The following is an 18538-nucleotide window of genomic DNA, read 5'->3' on the forward strand; positions in this document are numbered from 1 at the left end:
TTTTGAGATCTAATTTCATTTTATTGTTTTGTTTAACATTCGTTTATTAATCCTTCTGTTAATTAAATTAGTTTAACTGCAGTTTATAGTGCTTACTCCCTTTCGATCTAAATTTTGATTAATTGTTTATTTATTACGAAATTAACACGAGACATACCTATATCTTATTTACAGCGTTTAATATTGTGAAAGATTATGGCGATTTATAATAATAAATGGTCGCATGAGATGCAACCTAGTGGTCAAATTACATAATAAAAATATATCCTTGATCTTGAAACCAAATTAGTTTACGGGATATAGTTAAAAAGAAGTATTACTCGATAGCATAGTTGATTCTCACAGAAAGTTTAATGTCTTACTATTGTTAATTTCAAAATTAAATGTTACGTTGTTCTGGCTCTTTTTCCTAATTTCTTTATTTATTAATTGTGGTTTATATTGTGTTTTTGTTGGGGTTTTTTTAATTATTATTTCTAGAATGATCTAGCCCAGCAAGGGTTGAGTAATTTTCTTTGGAGGTGATAACATTATATTAATAAATTGTTTTTGTTAGGCCTTAGTTGTAGTGGCATTTTCTTTCTGTAAGGGCCCGGCTTGGCCAAGCGTGTCAAGGCGTGCAACTCGTAATCTGAATCTAAATATTCGCACCCCCGTCGCGCCAAACATGCTCGCCCTTTCAGCCGTGGGGGCGTTATAATGTTTCGGTCAATCCCACTATTCTTTGGTAAAAGAGTAGCCCAAGAGTTGGCGGTGGGTGGTGATGACTAGCTGCCCTCCCTCTAGTCTTAAATTAGGGACGGCTAGCACAGATAGCCCTCGAGTAGCTTTGTGCGAAATTCAAAAACAAATCTTTCAGTAAATTAAAACTTTCAAATAAAAATTACAAATAACAATGATTAATATTATATATCAGCAACAAGCAACTCACAATTTTCCTCTTTGAACATTCTAGCTCTTTGTGAGGAGTGTGAACAGATTTTTCAGGTGGAAAAGTGACAGATGACGAAACATTAGTGGAAAAGTATGAAATATGTGGATAAAGTACTTATAATACTGATATTATTAGTTCTTCACAGTTATAACAAGTAATGATCTGAATAACGCTTTATGTTATTGCACCAGCAAATAGAAGCAACACAGAAAGAGTTGCCAAATCGACAGCTTTCAAGTTGCATACAGAAAAGTTTGTGATGTCGTGAATTGCTTTTTTTCGTCTGACGGTAATTTATATTGATTTGAAAATTATATTTGAAAGAGTAGATCATCTTATGGCACATAGGTAGCCTGAATGCCACGTTTATAGGTATCTTTTACTCCCAACGAAAAAAATCCAGCTTAATCTTTTGTAAAAAAAACATTCAAATGTAACAAGTCATGATCATGGAACAACTGATTAAATTTCACTGGATCAAATTTATTCACTGCAGTCAGCTGTGAGTGAATAATGCTCCATCTTGTAACGTTGGTGTTTGGAATCTTCACCAAATTTATCTTCAAAGGCTTTTTAAACTGGGGGTTTTGGAGTAAAAAGTTTTGTATGTTTTGCATTTGTAGTTCTAAAACTTATAATTTCTCTAACCAATCTCTCTGAACCAGCTGAAACATGCATGTGGATCACACAAGTCATCAAAGACTTTTGTGAGAGATCTGTTGAGTTTTCTCTTCAACTTCAACGTCTAACAAAATCTCATCAATTACTAATATTGGTTGCTCTGCATCTAGCTATGCCTCTTTGTTACTAATATTGGTTGCTCTGCATCTAGCTATGCCTCTTTGTTACTAATATTGGTTGCTCTGCATCTAGCTATGCCTCTTTGTTACTAATATTGGTTGCTCTGCATCTAGCTATGCCTCTTTGTTACTAATGTTGGTTGCTCTGCATCTAGCTGTGTCTCTTTGTAGGTTCACAGTTCATTGAACACTGTAAAGAACTCCTTTATATTTCTTACATTGTCTATGAAGAAAAAGTTATAGATATGTATTTTGCAGTTCTCAATAAACTAGATAAGGAATCTCTTACCAGCGTTAAAAATACCAAAGCCAACATTCTGATTGATATAAGTGGGTTTGATTATTAAAGTTAAGAGAGTTATTGCTTTTGGGCAACAAATTATTAGGAGAAAGAGGTGTTCCTTATTCTCTGTGGCATTGGATGATATTTGTTTGGTTATTTTGAATTTCACGCAAATCTGCAGGAGGGCTATCTGCGCTAGTCATCACCCATTTTGTAGAGAAAGACCAGAGGGAAGGTACAGATAGTCATCATCACCCACTGTCAACTCTATCTATTATTAATGAATAGTGGGATTAACCATGATATCGTAACGACCTTATGGCTCAAAGAGCAAGTATGTTTCATGAGATAGAGATTTGAATTCGTGACTCTTAGATTGCGAGTCAAACACTAACCACCTGACCTCATTGGATAGGGAGGTCTGGTAAAATGTGTCACATTTAATAACAATTAATTTGGTAAAATGTGTCACACTTAATAACAATTAATTGATCTTCAATGCAAGGAATGCAACAAATTTGCAAGACTGTTAACCTCCAAAGTAATGTAAGATTTCCTGAATGCACTGCTAATAGATGGTTGCTTCATTATCAATAATAAGGCCTAAATTGAAAACCAATGATTGCAATATCGTTATTTTTCAAGTCAGAGCTTTCCAAATGTTAAATATTGTTTATGGTTTCACAAAAAGCACTGAGTGATTAGAATTCTGTAGAGTACGTTACTTAGTGTTTTCTGAATATTTAATCAAAATTTATAAAGTGCATGTCACAATTATAGATGACAAGGGAGTCTAGTTTTTTTTAAGTGTGTATTAGTGTACAATAGTGACAGCATGAATTTTAATTTGGGTAAATAGATTATTAGTCCAGAAGTCTAAATTCATCTGAATATCAAGTGATTATTTATTTTTCAAAGTCTGAAGTAAAATGTTTTGATTTCAACAGCTCATAGATGGTAGTACCATATCTACAGAGCACGTTTTCCGGCGGTAATTTACCAAAGACGATAATTGTTGCTGAATAGAAGTTGTATAAGCTTGACAAAGTGTATCGTCAGCATACATGTATGACAATATACACATGTAAAAAAAATTCAGATATAGAAGCACATGCACATTGGAAACATTAAATGGAGTCCTACCGAGTTGATTTAAGCAAATAATGGCATAGATATATCATAATAAATATACACTAATGACCACCAAGTGTTTTAATGAATTTCTGCAGGAATATTCTCAGCCAGACAGATGGATGTGATAATTCTGATATGCAAACAATATTACCCTTTGGTTTATTTTATGTATATTTTACATTACGTGTAGAAACCACAGTCGTATTCATGTTTATATTCAACTGTGGCTACTGCAAAATAGTATTTGTCAAGTGTGATTTATAACTTAAGTTAAAACTAGGTTCCATCCTCTGATTCCATAATGTAGGAAGTTTATGCATGAGATCAAAACTAGGTTCATCATCTAGTTTAAAAATAGGACATTGTTCCATTACAAAGTACAGTTTTGAAGCATGAGAATGCTGGATTTAAATATATGATACAAGAAAATATCATTAACCAGGTGAAGCTTTGTAATTTAAAGTGTAATTGTTACACAGTTATAAATGGAAGAAATTCCTTGAGAGAAGACAAGTACTGCCAGAAACTCACAGTCAGAAGCGAGGTTAACATCTCTGATTCTGGTTAGCACAGGATCCAACCAGAAACTCACAGTCAGAAGTGAGGTTAACATCTCTGATTCTGGTTAGCACAGGATCCAACCAGAAACTCACAGTCAGAAGCGAGGTTAACATCTCTGATTCTGGTTAGCACAGGATCCAACCAGAAACTCACAGTCAGAAGCGAGGTTAACATCTCTGATTCTGGTTAGCACAGGATCCAACCAGAAACTCACAGTCAGAAGCGAGGTTAACATCTCTGATTCTGGTTAGCACAGGATCCAACCAGAAACTCACAGTCAGAAGCGAGGTTAACATCTCTGATTCTGGTTAGCACAGGATCCAACCAGAAACTCACAGTCAGAAGCGAGGTTAACATCTCTGATTCTGGTTAGCACAGGATCCAACCAGAAACTCACAGTCAGAAGCGAGGTTAACATCTCTGATTCTGGTTAGCACAGGATCCAACCAGAAACTCACAGTCAGAAGTGAGGTTAACATCTCTGATTCTGGTTGCACAGGATCCAACCAGAAACTCACAGTCAGAAGTGAGGTTAACATCTCTGATTCTGGTTAGCACAGGATCCAACCAGAAACTCACAGTCAGAAGTGAGGTTAACATCTCTGATTCTGGTTAGCACAGGATCCAACCAGAAACTCACAGTCAGAAGCGAGGTTAACATCTCTGATTCTGGTTAGCACAGGATCCAACCAGAAACTCACAGTCAGAAGCGAGGTTAACATCTCTGATTCTGGTTAGCACAGGATCCAACCAGAAACTCACAGTCAGAAGTGAGGTTAACATCTCTGATTCTGGTTAGCACAGGATCCAACCAGAAACTCACAGTCAGAAGCGAGGTTAACATCTCTGATTCTGGTTAGCACAGGATCCAACCAGAAACTCACAGTCAGAAGCGAGGTTAACATCTCTGATTCTGGTTAGCACAGGATCCAACCAGAAACTCACAGTCAGAAGCGAGGTTAACATCTCTGATTCTGGTTAGCACAGGATCCAACCAGAAACTCACAGTCAGAAGCGAGGTTAACATCTCTGATTCTGGTTAGCACAGGATCCAACCAGAAACTCACAGTCAGAAGCGAGGTTAACATCTCTGATTCTGGTTAGCACAGGATCCAACCAGAAACTCACAGTCAGAAGCGAGGTTAACATCTCTGATTCTGGTTAGCACAGGATCCAACCAGAAACTCACAGTCAGAAGCGAGGTTAACATCTCTGATTCTGGTTAGCACAGGATCCAACCAGAAACTCACAGTCAGAAGCGAGGTTAACATCTCTGATTCTGGTTAGCACAGGATCCAACCAGAAACTCACAGTCAGAAGCGAGGTTAACATCTCTGATTCTGGTTAGCACAGGATCCAACCAGAAACTCACAGTCAGAAGCGAGGTTAACATCTCTGATTCTGGTTAGCACAGGATCCAACCAGAAACTCACAGTCAGAAGCGAGGTTAACATCTCTGATTCTGGTTAGCACAGGATCCAACCAGAAACTCACAGTCAGAAGCGAGGTTAACATCTCTGATTCTGGTTAGCACAGGATCCAACCAGAAACTCACAGTCAGAAGCGAGGTTAACATCTCTGATTCTGGTTAGCACAGGATCCAACCAGAAACTCACAGTCAGAAGCGAGGTTAACATCTCTGATTCTGGTTAGCACAGGATCCAACCAGAAACTCACAGTCAGAAGCGAGGTTAACATCTCTGATTCTGGTTAGCACAGGATCCAACCAGAAACTCACAGTCAGAAGCGAGGTTAACATCTCTGATTCTGGTTAGCACAGGATCCAACCAGAAACTCACAGTCAGAAGCGAGGTTAACATCTCTGATTCTGGTTAGCACAGGATCCAACCAGAAACTCACAGTCAGAAGCGAGGTTAACATCTCTGAAGCACAGGATCCAACCAGAAACTCACAGTCAGAAGCGAGGTTAACATCTCTGATTCTGGTTAGCACAGGATCCAACCAGAAACTCACAGTCAGAAGCGAGGTTAACATCTCTGATTCTGGTTAGCACAGGATCCAACCAGAAACTCACAGTCAGAAGCGAGGTTAACATCTCTGATTCTGGTTAGCACAGGATCCAACCAGAAACTCACAGTCAGAAGCGAGGTTAACATCTCTGATTCTGGTTAGCACAGGATCCAACCAGAAACTCACAGTCAGAAGCGAGGTTAACATCTCTGATTCTGGTTGCACAGGATCCAACCAGAAACTCACAGTCAGAAGCGAGGTTAACATCTCTGATTCTGGTTAGCACAGGATCCAACCAGAAACTCACAGTCAGAAGCGAGGTTAACATCTCTGATTCTGGTTAGCACAGGATCCAACCAGAAACTCACAGTCAGAAGCGAGGTTAACATCTCTGATTCTGGTTAGCACAGGATCCAACCAGAAACTCACAGTCAGAAGCGAGGTTAACATCTCTGATTCTGGTTAGCACAGGATCCAACCAGAAACTCACAGTCAGAAGCGAGGTTAACATCTCTGATTCTGGTTAGCACAGGATCCAACCAGAAACTCACAGTCAGAAGCGAGGTTAACATCTCTGATTCTGGTTAGCACAGGATCCAACCAGAAACTCACAGTCAGAAGCGAGGTTAACATCTCTAATTCTGGTTAGCACAGGATCCAACCAGAAATTCACAGTCAGAAGCGAGGTTAACATCTCTGATTCTGGTTAGCACAGGATCCAACCAGAAACTCACAGTCAGAAGCGAGGTTAACATCTCTAATTCTGGTTAGCACAGGATCCAGCCAGAAATTCACAGTCAGAAGTGGGGTCAACATCTCCGATTGTGGTTAGCAATAATTCTTAACTCCTTTCTTTCTTATGGCTGTGTGCTCTATTACAATTGGATGATAGGCTATAACTGAGGCTGATTATGAGAATAGGTAGTGCATGTTCCAGTCGAATAGTAGAGGCAATAATAGTCAGTACCACCGTTGGTAACTGGTTGAATTTAATCGCAGAGAAGTATGACAAGTATCTGGTCCACAAGCTTCAACCAGAAATTATGAGCTATCTAACTGACACACTTGCCTGGAAATTTTACCAGTGAGGACTTACTTAAACATCAGGACTTGTACATGCAAGATTTTGTATGCTTCATTGTTCCAGAAATCATGACTTGTTCCTCCACTTGTAACAGGAAGAAAATGGAATCCTGTGTCAATCTCGATGCATTACAGCTACCTCAATATGCCCAAGGCATTTTCTTCAGCAAGAATAATGAAGTCGCCACCGATAGTGAGAATGTTGGGCTCTTCCTCACTCTCAGTTAACCTATGGAAGAAGACGCATTGTTGGCAGACATGTCAGACTTGGGATTTAATAAAAGAGTTGATTCTGTTGTTTCGCCGGGGTAACAAAATCCCAGATTTCACTACGAGTATTCAAATGTTCTGATCAGCAACATCAATGCTATGTAACATCAATAGTTGTGGTTACTTGTCTCATTGTGTGATGTGGCACAATAATGGAACATCAATGCTATGTAACATGAATAGCTATGGTTACTTGTCTCATTGTGTGATGTGGCACAATAATGGAACATTAATGCTATGTAACATGAATAGCTATGGTTACTTGTCTCATTGTGTGATGTGGCACAATAATGGTGACACTGGAAATATTTTCATTTTTAAAATCCTTAACTGACGTATTTAATTTAACTGGCTGTCTGGTGTTCAGTTTATGCCTGTGTTTGTATAATACTCTGCAGTTTATTTCTGATGACCCTTAATTAAGCCCAAAATTCCATTAAATCTCCACGGAATGTAGGTGGTTTTGCAAGTCATGTGAAAATGTGGTGTATTAACTGGAAGCCACGCTTGAAACAAAAGTATATTAATTAAACTTGTTTGTTTGTTTTTAATTTCGCGCAAAGCTGCTCGAGGGCTATCTGCGCTAGCCGTCCCTAATTTAGCAGTGTAAGAATAAAGGGAAGGCAGTTAGTCATCACCAACCACCGCCAACTCTCGGACTACTCTTTTACCGACGAATAGTGGGATTGGCCCTCACGGCAGAAAGAGCGAGCATGTATGGGAAGTCGAACCCACGACCTTCAAAATACGAGTCGAGTACCTTAACCATCTGACCATGCCGGGCCAATTAAAGTTGTTCAAAGTTAATTTAGGACAAGTCAATTCTACGAACTCCAAGATCAAATAAACATTCTGAAAAAGTACTTTTCAATGCTTATTTCCCAATAGAGCAAGCAGCTGTTCATAGATATTGTTGCTGATGTGATATCTGCCAACATACTGTACCAATGGGTCATGTAACTACAGTACTATTAAAAATAGATATTGATGCTGATGTGGTATCTGCCAACATACTGTACCAATGGGTCATGTAACTACAGTACTATTAAAAGAAACGTTAGTCGTATAATCAAGCTGAATTCGATTTGGTGGGTCCAATTAACCATACATCAGAATATCCGCATGACTATGTATGGGTTGTAGCCTATTCTACTAGCATTTACACAGAAGCTATTTTAATCATCTGTAACAGAAGAGCAAGTTATCTTTTCTTTTAATTCTGCATCAAATGTGAAATGCTAGAAGATTTAGGGCCTCAGTTTTCATTTAAAATTATGAAACATACGAGTCGACTTTTATCTATTATTAATGCACTTAACCACTATTTTGTACTATTTAGCTTGCAACGTAGTTCAGCATTTTAGTGGAAGGTTGAAATTAATACTGATGAAAGTCAAAGAGAGTGGGATAGGTATATTTCTGCTTGATTAAAGAGAGACACCATATGACAATACGGGATTTATTCCTTCAAAATATAGTTTGGAACGACGATTAATGGATCAACGACTACACTACAAGAACTGTGGACGGTGAAGTAGAACGAGCTAAGACAATTTTCAATCACCAGTGCATGATTAATGTAAAGTAGAGACCAGAGGAAACTTACAAAGAGTGAAGTCCCAAGTACAGATGGGAAGTATTACAATAAATTTTCTAAGTCAAGAAAACTTTAAGTGTGTGATGAAATATTTATTCCAAAGGACAATAATATCTGGTTAATAATAATGTTTAACAATCAAAAAGTCAGGAATGGTAATTATTTCGTTTTGGTGTTTTGTATTATTTCTGTCCCTATTGATTTTGTAAACATCATATTTTCTACGTGTAAATATTTAGTTCAGAAAATCAATCTATACCTCTTAACTAACTTATCCTACATAATTGGGTGACTAGTGTTCAATTTATGTTTACTTGTGTTTAGTACTTTGCAGTTTCTTTCCGATGAATCTTAATCATGTCTTATATAGAACTAAAGTTTTGTGACCTGCAACATTTCACGGTTACCCAACCATCTGTGACAGTTCACGGGTAGATCGTTGCAGGTAATGTGAAAATGTGCTGTAGAAAATAAAAGCGAAGATATAATCAAAACTAGACTCAATAGTTTTATAGTTATTAAGCCTCATGTTACAGCAGTAAAAATCAAATAGTTCAAGCTGGATCAAAATGAGGATTACTGCTTTTGGTCGTGCAGAGGATTAGCAGTGACATTGACACAAAAAATAAAAGTTCGTGAAGGATAAAAATATAGTTTCAAGAATTCCAGGCACCAAGTGTTGAGCTTGGAGACAAGAAAGTTGTGGTTTCCTTTAATATTAAGGAAGTGTCTATTCTAGGAAGACACCATAGTCCAAAAAAATGCGCTAAACAGATATTGTTGAATTTCTTTACAAAGTTTTATTCAACATTTAATTAAACCAGTTTACTCTCAGTTGACGTTTATGAAATTATAATGATTATATACACTACAAGTTTTATATTATTTATTATTTTTTATATTGAAAAAAATAAAATTAAAACTTTAGTTGTGTTGTTACATGATGTATGTCTGCAAGATTTAAATGTCTTGGATGATTTAGATTTGGTTGTCAGTGTTGTCTAAGTACCTCTGAAAAATAGCCTAGGTGAGCTTCTACAAGTTCAACTGTAGACTTTCACTTCATTTTGTAGGCCTAACGTTCCAAGTAGCAGTTTATTACCGTTTCTCTTTTAGTATATGCAACATTCACATTCTAAAGCAACATGTTGCTGAGAGAAGTCTTCTGTAGACATGAACAAGTTGCTTCTTAAAAACAAACATCAGATTTCTTCTTTATTCTTCCAAGGCTTGAAGGAAACGTAGGTGATAAAATACATTTCATACGACAAACGAAATGCCCAACATTATTGTTGAGACAAAACCAAGAAAGATTTAACAAACAAAACTGACTCAAAACGGTGTCAAGAACTGGCATTTTGTGCTTTGTAACAAATTTACCATTACACATTTATTTTAATGTTTCTGTATAGCTTTCTTTCTTGCATGCGATGTATATTCAAGACTGTATTTTTGAACATTCTAGAAACTCATGTGATTGGTATATACAAACATACTCGCCAAGTGTTGATTTATTAATTGGACAGCAATATTCAGTGTAATATAGGCTTAGGATGCTATAACTGTGATTAACAACTATTAATTATAAAACTGCAGAATTTTTTACCAGAAACATTGTAGATTTCTAACATTACAAACAATTCAACTTCAGCGATTTACTTTGGACGTTATTGTTTTTACAAGGACTTTAAATATTTTATTCGATAAGACGATGCGAGGCGAGCCAAGAAAGTGCGTGTTTTCTTATTGCAAAGCTACATTTGGCCATCTGCTGAGTCCACTGAGCCAAGAAAGACATTGTTAACTTATGTGAGGTGTGACAGTGTCAACTCAGAATTAATTTGCTCGTCCTGGACATACATTGTCGATAAAATATTCAGTTCTAGGCTGAATATAAGACTCAGCATTATTTGTAAAACTTTTGTATATAAATCATAATTTGTAATACCTATTAATAATAAACGTTATTATACATTGTTTCTATGTATGTATATTAAATTACATTTGTGTTTAAAAAATATTTGGTTTGTTTTGAATTTCGCGCAAAGCTACACGAGGGCTATCTGCGCTAGCCGTCCCTAATTTAGCAGTGTAAGACTAGAGAGAAGACAGCTAGTCATCACAACCAACCGCATTGCAAATAACATAAATTTGACACATTAACATTTTATTAACTTCTAAATTAAAATTCAATTGGCCAGGTGGTTAGGGCGCTCGACTCGTAATCCGAGGTTCGCAGGTTCGAATCCCTGTCACATCAAACATGCTCGCCCTTTCAACCGTGGGGGCATTATAATGTGACGGTCAAACCCACTATTCGTTGGTAAAAGAGTAGTCCAAGAGTTTGCAGTAGGTGATGATGACTAGCTGCCTTCCATTAAGTCTTACACTGCTAAATTATGCACGGCTAGCGCAGATAGCATTCGAGCAGCTTTGCGCGAAATTCAAAACAATCCAAATTTAATTTTTAGTTATTTGAAATAGTAATACGTTAATATACGTAATGTAATAAATCGGAGACTTGTTCGAAATAAATTATAATATGTAACACCTTTCAAGAATAAGTTGATAACATTAACTGTCTTATATCTGCTTAACTTCCAACAATAATTTATGTTGTACGTTGGTGCATCAGATACTGTATCTTACACCTGCCTGACGTCCAGCAACATGTTGTACTTTGGTGTACCAGACACTATCTTACACCTGCCTGACTTTCAACAATATGTTGTATTTTGGTGCATCAGATACCGTATCTCACACCTGCATGACTTCCAGCAACATGTTGTACTTTATTGCATCAGATATTGTATCTCACACCTACATGACTTCCAATAATATGTTTTACTTTGGTGCATCAGATACTTTGTTTGGTGACATTCGTCTGCAAGAATCTCATAATAATAAATTTGTGTTCCTTTTTCCAATCAATAAATTCATAAAGTGTTAAAAAACATATTCGTTCATTAAGCATAACGGTTGAATGTGATAGGTGCAGTCCATGAGCTTGATCCATAACTATACAACTGGGTATTTACACTGAAGTCAGATGAACTATGAAGACCGAACATGAGCAACACTTAAACTAAGAATATGGAACTATACAGCCATACTGGTTCAGGTATATACGCTAAGGGAAGCTAAAATGAAATAAGGACATCTATAATGAAAATAGAATAACTATAGCATAAACATAAAATTAGCTTTGAAGACAAACAGTGTACACTAATAGCCATTCTATAACTAAAGTACTTTTGTAGATTTTAAGTGTATAGAACCTCTGACCTGGATTGTCTGTTCTGGATTCAGTAAACTACATCATTTTATTTTCAGTACATTGTAAGGCCATTTAGCAATAACTGATTGTTTTAGTTTCTCCTTTCTTGTGGCAGCATTTGTACATCCTTAATAGCATTAATATCACAGAATATTATCATTTATCACTACGTGATTCAAGTTTTCCTGGTTAAAATCAAGTATGACCCTTATAATGATTTTTATTTCTTGTATCCATCATGTGAAACTGTTTTGGGTGATTATACTCTGAATAGAATACAGAAAGTTCAATGTCCCATCTAAGATATCTTCCAAACATCGGTGATGATGGTGTAATGCCCAGTAGCTTCATAAATTTCTAAATTTTAAATTATATGTAACAGTAGAAAATCTTGGTCCAACATCTTATGTTCATTTATAAAAATGGCTGATTAACAATGTACAACTGTATCCCTCATCCATTCATCAGAAGATGGATAAAAGGCTGTTGTCTTTTCTTTTCAATGACAACAATATTGTTTCATAGTTCTGATCCTGATGTGAGTGAAATTCCAGTCACTCCAAATCTTCGAACAAATCATCATGTTTCTGTCTCCTTGTTAGAAACACCTTAAGATTTTGATCCTTTTGTGAAATAGTCAAATGTATCACACATTATTTGGCGGACTTCTATTTTCAGTTAAATATTCTAATACAATCACAACAAATATCAAAATATGGAAGGTAAAAAATAATTATGACATGACTGTCATAGTATTGAAAATACACAATAGAACTGTAGGATCATATTCAATAGAAAAGTTTACAGTAGACAAATCCATCTGTTGATATAATATCACAACCATATTAACTTTCATCTACTAATTTTACAGATTAATTTCAAAAAATATTTGATCTTTCTTTAATAGTTAAATATCACAATGTCTTCTAATGCTTTGTCATCTTAGAATATTGAGTGACACAAATACTTTAAAATTCCTATTAAGAAACTTATATACAACTAAAACATCTACAAATATCAAACTTTAGAAAATATAAAAATGTTTATTCACATTTTATTTATTGTTTTATTTTGTTTATCACGGAAACATTAGATATTGTACGAGTACTTTAATCAGTATCGAAAACTGATATTGTACTTTGAAATAATTCAATACCCAGGATTACAGAAAAATTGTGTATATTGTATAATAACACTGCACAACAATTTTTTTTGAAAAGTTTTGCTTCCTGAAAAGTTTTTGCTGATTGTGACAGGTACCTGGTGGGTATACACAAATATAGTTTTAGTTTTGCTTCATCATATAGGAACTCTGAGAAACAGACAATTAACTGTTTACCGGCAAAAACGTATCGTATTGCTATTAAGTTCAACATATTTAAAAGTGTTTTGCTCCTGATTTTCGTTTGTATTCAATGTCCAGCGCATCACATTGCAGTGTCCAACAGTAGGCAGCAAGCATTGACAGATTCCAGTTGCCCTGATATCGTTTTTCCATTGTAGCAATGTCCTGATGAAACTGAAGATTTCGATGAAACAGTACATGATGGGCAAATTTGGATGTGATTTTCATTATCAGCAGCCAAAAATCTATAAGCTACACCCAAGAGTGTTCAAGAAGCAAAACCTTTGTGCAGCGTAATCATAGTCTGAGATCATTCAGCAGTCTGTAAAGACTTAGAAAATCAAAATATTTATCGCACCACATTCTGAGTACATGTTGAAATATTAAAGGTGAATTTTACAGAAAAAAGAAAACTTTGCAGTCAAAAGAACAACTCATACTGATTAATTTTGCAGGTTCACATTTTTTATAAAAAAATATGTGCTAATAAATGAAATATAGAACTTGGTGCAGAAAGATCCCTTTCCCAGCAGCAATCCGAACGTTTTAGTTTTTACGTTTGCTGCTAGGAAAAGTACTGTGACGTAATAGTTGCCAAACAAACCACCAATGCTAGTGCGTTGAATGTAAATAAACATGGCCAGTACCTATGGAGAAACAGAGGCGGAGTCTGTTTTGACTTTGTGTTCTGAAAAGTGTTGAGTAGCACCATATTAATTCGAACCTACTCTGAACGAACCTAGAACAGTTACTTTTGACACAGATCTGACAAGTTCTAGTGATGAGGACAGTTCCACGATCGAGAGTAGCAGAACTGTGAGTGATACTGATAGCGCCCAGGCCGGTTGCGAGTTGGTCATACCTCCAGTGGAAGAATGGTAAGCCTAAGTCATGACAACAAATATGGTCTGTATTATTTCACGTGCAATTTTAAGCATCTCGAAACCTGTCTGGTGTTTATAAATTATTGTATCACAGACTAGGTTTTATTTGTTTATACTCTGCTAAATATGGTAACTAATACTTGGCCCTTCCACAATCATTGTACCGGGTATTTATGACTTGTAACAAAATGAATCTCAATTATACGTCATAATTCTGTCTATAAAATCAAACTAGAAGTAGCAGTCTGAATAGTTAATTTATCTTGAAATGTTAAGTTTGAAAAATGGAATTCTTCAAACTTTTCCATATTTAAAAATGATACAAAAACATCTACAGAATGATCTAACAGCTTTTAAACTTGGAATATACCCTATTTGGGATAGATTTGTCCACTGTCTAGACTAGGAAGTCAAGGTTTCACCGACTTTCAGGTGCCACAAATGCAAAATACGCTCATGAATGTGAAATGTGTATGTCTAGTTACATTCTTCAAAAACTTGTACTTTTTAAATTATATTATACTAGTTATTGTTTAAATCGCTTTATACTGCACACATACCTTTAAATTTGTTCTTTTCATGATGACAAGGGATGGCTTCAGAGGGGTGGAACCTGTACGCTGCAGGCTGAGATCAGACCTCAGCTCTACACGAGGAAAGATGGTAGGGACGATCCTGTTTACTGCCGATGTTTTTTTCAGTCTCAACCTGCCTGGCTTGACAGAATCCAAAACAGTGGGACCCGACACAAAACATGAGCGTCCAAAGTGATCTTGACAAACCTTTGCATGGTGTGAAGGAGTCTAGTTCTTCCTATTGACCATCCGCACCCACTGTCGCCACCTTGCTGGTTCCTTCTTCTTGCAAGGAAACGAAAAGAAACTTTTGCCCGATGCCGAACCGTTTTTACAACCATAAGCAATGCAGTAAACCATTTTTTCACAAAACAAACAAAGTAGCAATATCAAGACAAAAAAAAGTCTTACAAAGTATGTAATCCGAAAAAAGCACCGATAGATTAACATAAAACACCAGCACTGAAAGGAACAAAATGGTCGGCACGCAACAAAGCGTGTTTGGCAACTATTACATCATAGTTGTAAAACATCACGGAAACAGCCGAATGACCGAGAGGAACTTGAGTTCGAGGACCCACACATTTTGTTTCATTTTTTACTCAAAAACTAAAGTGTTTGAAAATATGGCAACCATACAGGAATTATACCTAACCAAAGTACAGTTTCTAAGGCAATTATTAAATTTGTTGAAAATTCACCTTTAATATAAATTATCTGATTCTAATCATTACTTACTGTTGATACATAAAAAAACTAGCAATTAAACTATACAGTTATAAAGTTTTTCTCTATTTACCTTCACACAAACAATGACTGTTCATTCACATTTGTTATATTTTTGTTATTGTTTTACATGAAAAAGTGACAACACAATAATTCCAGCTAAACGTATTATTTATTTGCCACAACAGATCTGTACACTTTAATAACATATCATCTGGTTCAATAATATCCACAGTCACTAATAATTACAACTTTTCAAACTATTTACAACATTCATTTTTAATGTATTTTTAAGTTACTATTCATCACAAACTGTGCAGTTTCTCTCTCTTCTAACACATTTTGAAGTTAAAGTGACTTCAAAGTTATTTTCCGCAAATATCACAATTACAAGATCTCTCCACACTATACTTTCTTTGATGGATTTTTAGTAGAAGTAATCTGAAGTTATTTTTAGGGTAAAGCAGTAAGTGTTCTTACAGTATGTGTTCCTTTATGATATCTTAAATCATCGTTTGTTCTAAACCGTTTATCACATATTACACAAACGTAAGGTTTCACCACACTATGTATTCGTTCATGTTTTTTCAAGCTACAGTTACTTCTAAATTGTTTTCCACAAACATCACAACTGTAAGGTTTCTCTCCAGTGTGTATTCTGTGATGTATTTTGAATTCCCTGATTTGTTCTAAAGTCTTTTCCACATATTGCACAAGTGTAAGGTTTCTTCCCAGAATGTATTTTCTCATGAATTTTTAATCCATTGTTTGTTTGAAAGAGTTTTCCACAAACTCCACAACAGTAAGATTTCTCCCCAGAATGTGTTTGTTTGTGTTTTTTTAAGTTACCAGTAGTTCCAAACGGTTTCCCACAAACATCACAACTGTAAGGTTTCTCTCGAGTGTGTATTCTTTGATGTCTCTTTAATTCATTATTTGTTTTAAAGTCTTTTCCACAAATGTCACAACAGTAAGGTTTCTCCTCAGAATGCCTTATTTCATGACGTTTTAATTCAATACTTGTTCGAAACTGTTTTTCACAAACTGCACAACAATAATGTTTTTCCCCACTATGTTTCTTTTTATGCATTTTTAAGTCACTAGTTGATCTGAAATATTTTCCACAAGTTGTACAACAGTAAGGTTTCTCTCCAGTATGGATTCTTTCATGATATTTTTTTCCATTATTTGTTCTAAACTGTTTATCACATAGTACACAAGTGTAGGGTCTCTCTCCAGTGTGTATTTGTTCATGTTTTTTTAAGCTAGAGTTACTTCGAAGTTGTTTTCTACAAACGTCACAACTGTAAAGTTTCTCTCCAGTATGTATTCCTTGGTGCTTTTTTAAATCACAATTTATTCTGAACTCTTTTCCACAAATTAAACACCTATAAGGTTTCTCTTCAGTATGTATTCTTTCATGTTTTTTTAAGTCAGTAGTCCGTCTAAACTGTTTTCCACAAATGTTACAACTGTAAGGTTTCTCCCCAGTATGTATTCTCTCATGACATTTTAAAAAATGACTTATTCTAAATTTTTTTCCACAAGTTGCACAACTATAAGGTTTCTCTCCAGTATGTATCTGTTCATGGTTTTTCAAAACACTATTAAACCTGAAATGTTTACTACAAACATCACATCTATACAGTTTCTTTCCACACAGTATTCTCTTGTGTTGTTTCATGTTATCTGATGTTACACTTTCCTTTCCACATGTTACATAACTGTATGTTTTATCATCATCTTCATGTATATTAGATTGTTTTATGTTACTTCCATTTAAATTTGTTTTTCCACAAACATCAGTGTTTAATTTTAAAGATTTCACATCTTTAAATGGATCTTCTTGTCCTAAGAGAAGAACAGATGTTTACACTTATCTTTATACATCAAATCAAACTATATGATAAACAAACAATTTTACATCTAAAACTTTATAAATTCTTCTTCTAAAGGTAGGTCATGCAGAACATGTGTTACAATCAATGTTTTAACCACTTCGTAATCAATATATGTCAACGAACTAGACATCAAAATATGCTTAACATATCATATATTGTTACTTCAGTGTTAGGTTCTTATATCTCTAAGTAAATATTTTAATAAATCCTCAGTTTCCATTGATGTGACATTTGTTCTGTAGGTTTTCCCTGTTCTGTTATTTACCACCTGTCTAAGTATGGAGTTCAATATATTTACTCATTCTGATATAGGTTACTTAGACAAAGGCTGATTTTTATAGCCTTCAATCTTAGTTGTTTATGGTGCCATAAACTAGAACATCACAGACATGACAAATTTCATGAAGAGAAATATACTATATTAGAAGTTACAGTATGGAGAAGGATGGTTTACTTTAGGGTTAAAAAGTTGCTATAATTCATTGATATCACATCGAGGGAATTTATAGTCTCATACTATAAGGTAATATTAATATAAAAAATAATTAGGATACAGTTTTTATCTTTAACAATTATGGAATCTGCCACGATAATCTTTTGAACATATTAAAAGTAATGGTATGGAAGTGATTTTTTTCCTATACTGAAGATAGATTTCCTATAGATACTTACCACTTCTCACACAAGTGCTTTTATAAAACTTTAGCTGCTGTCTAAATTACTGAAAAGAAATTTATTCTTGCTTGATCCATTAATCTTCATTCCCTTTATTGTTAATTTAGCATGTATGATGGACATGATGACCCTTCACCTGTCGGAGTACAACACGTTTCTGGAACAACCAACTCTCTCTCTCTCTGTATGACATTTTGTGTATCCCATTTTTGAAGTTAGGCACAACAGAAAAGCACCTGAAGTGGGGAGAAAAAGTAGGAAAAGATGGTAGTATCTACCAGAAATCAGTGTTGGAAAAGATGGTAGTATCTACCAGAAATCAGTGTAGGAAAAGATGGTAGTATCTACCAGATATCAGTGTAGGAAAAGAATAACTACTGGTTTGTTACATACCTCCTCTCATACAAAAGCTAGAATCCTACAGTGACTAGGTGGAAGGACTGGTGTAGCATACAAATAAAAGACTATCCATGGAAAGCTTTCACAAGGAACCCAACAGGTGTGCTCAGTAATTGAACAAAC

The 18538-nt window shown here is 35.4% G+C and overlaps 3 protein-coding genes across 5 annotated transcripts in view; 1 reads left to right on the top strand and 2 right to left on the bottom strand.

The window, feature by feature from the left end:
• The window catches only part of LOC143226876 (uncharacterized), a 30896-nt gene extending 30623 nt beyond the window's left edge, over positions 1 to 273 (bottom strand). Inside the window, exon 1 of the mRNA XM_076458409.1 lies at positions 158 to 273. The gene's annotated coding sequence lies outside the window, so the exon portion shown is untranslated. The remainder of the gene's footprint in view (positions 1 to 157) is intronic.
• The window catches only part of LOC143227570 (uncharacterized), a 434192-nt gene that overhangs the window by 224444 nt on the left and 191210 nt on the right, over positions 1 to 18538 (top strand). The gene's annotated exons all lie outside the window — the stretch shown is intronic.
• LOC143226874 (uncharacterized) overlaps positions 15599 to 18538 on the bottom strand; it is a 33421-nt gene continuing 30481 nt past the window's right edge. For all 3 annotated transcript variants that reach the window (XM_076458405.1, XM_076458406.1, XM_076458407.1), the window contains exon 5: positions 15599 to 17291. In XM_076458405.1, coding sequence (XP_076314520.1) covers positions 16066 to 17291 — 1226 coding nt within the window. In that variant the 3' untranslated portion in view covers positions 15599 to 16065. The remainder of the gene's footprint in view (positions 17292 to 18538) is intronic.

This window comes from Tachypleus tridentatus, chromosome 9 (assembly GCF_004210375.1).
Source record: "Tachypleus tridentatus isolate NWPU-2018 chromosome 9, ASM421037v1, whole genome shotgun sequence".
NCBI classification, from domain to species: Eukaryota; Metazoa; Arthropoda; class Merostomata; order Xiphosura; family Limulidae; genus Tachypleus; species Tachypleus tridentatus.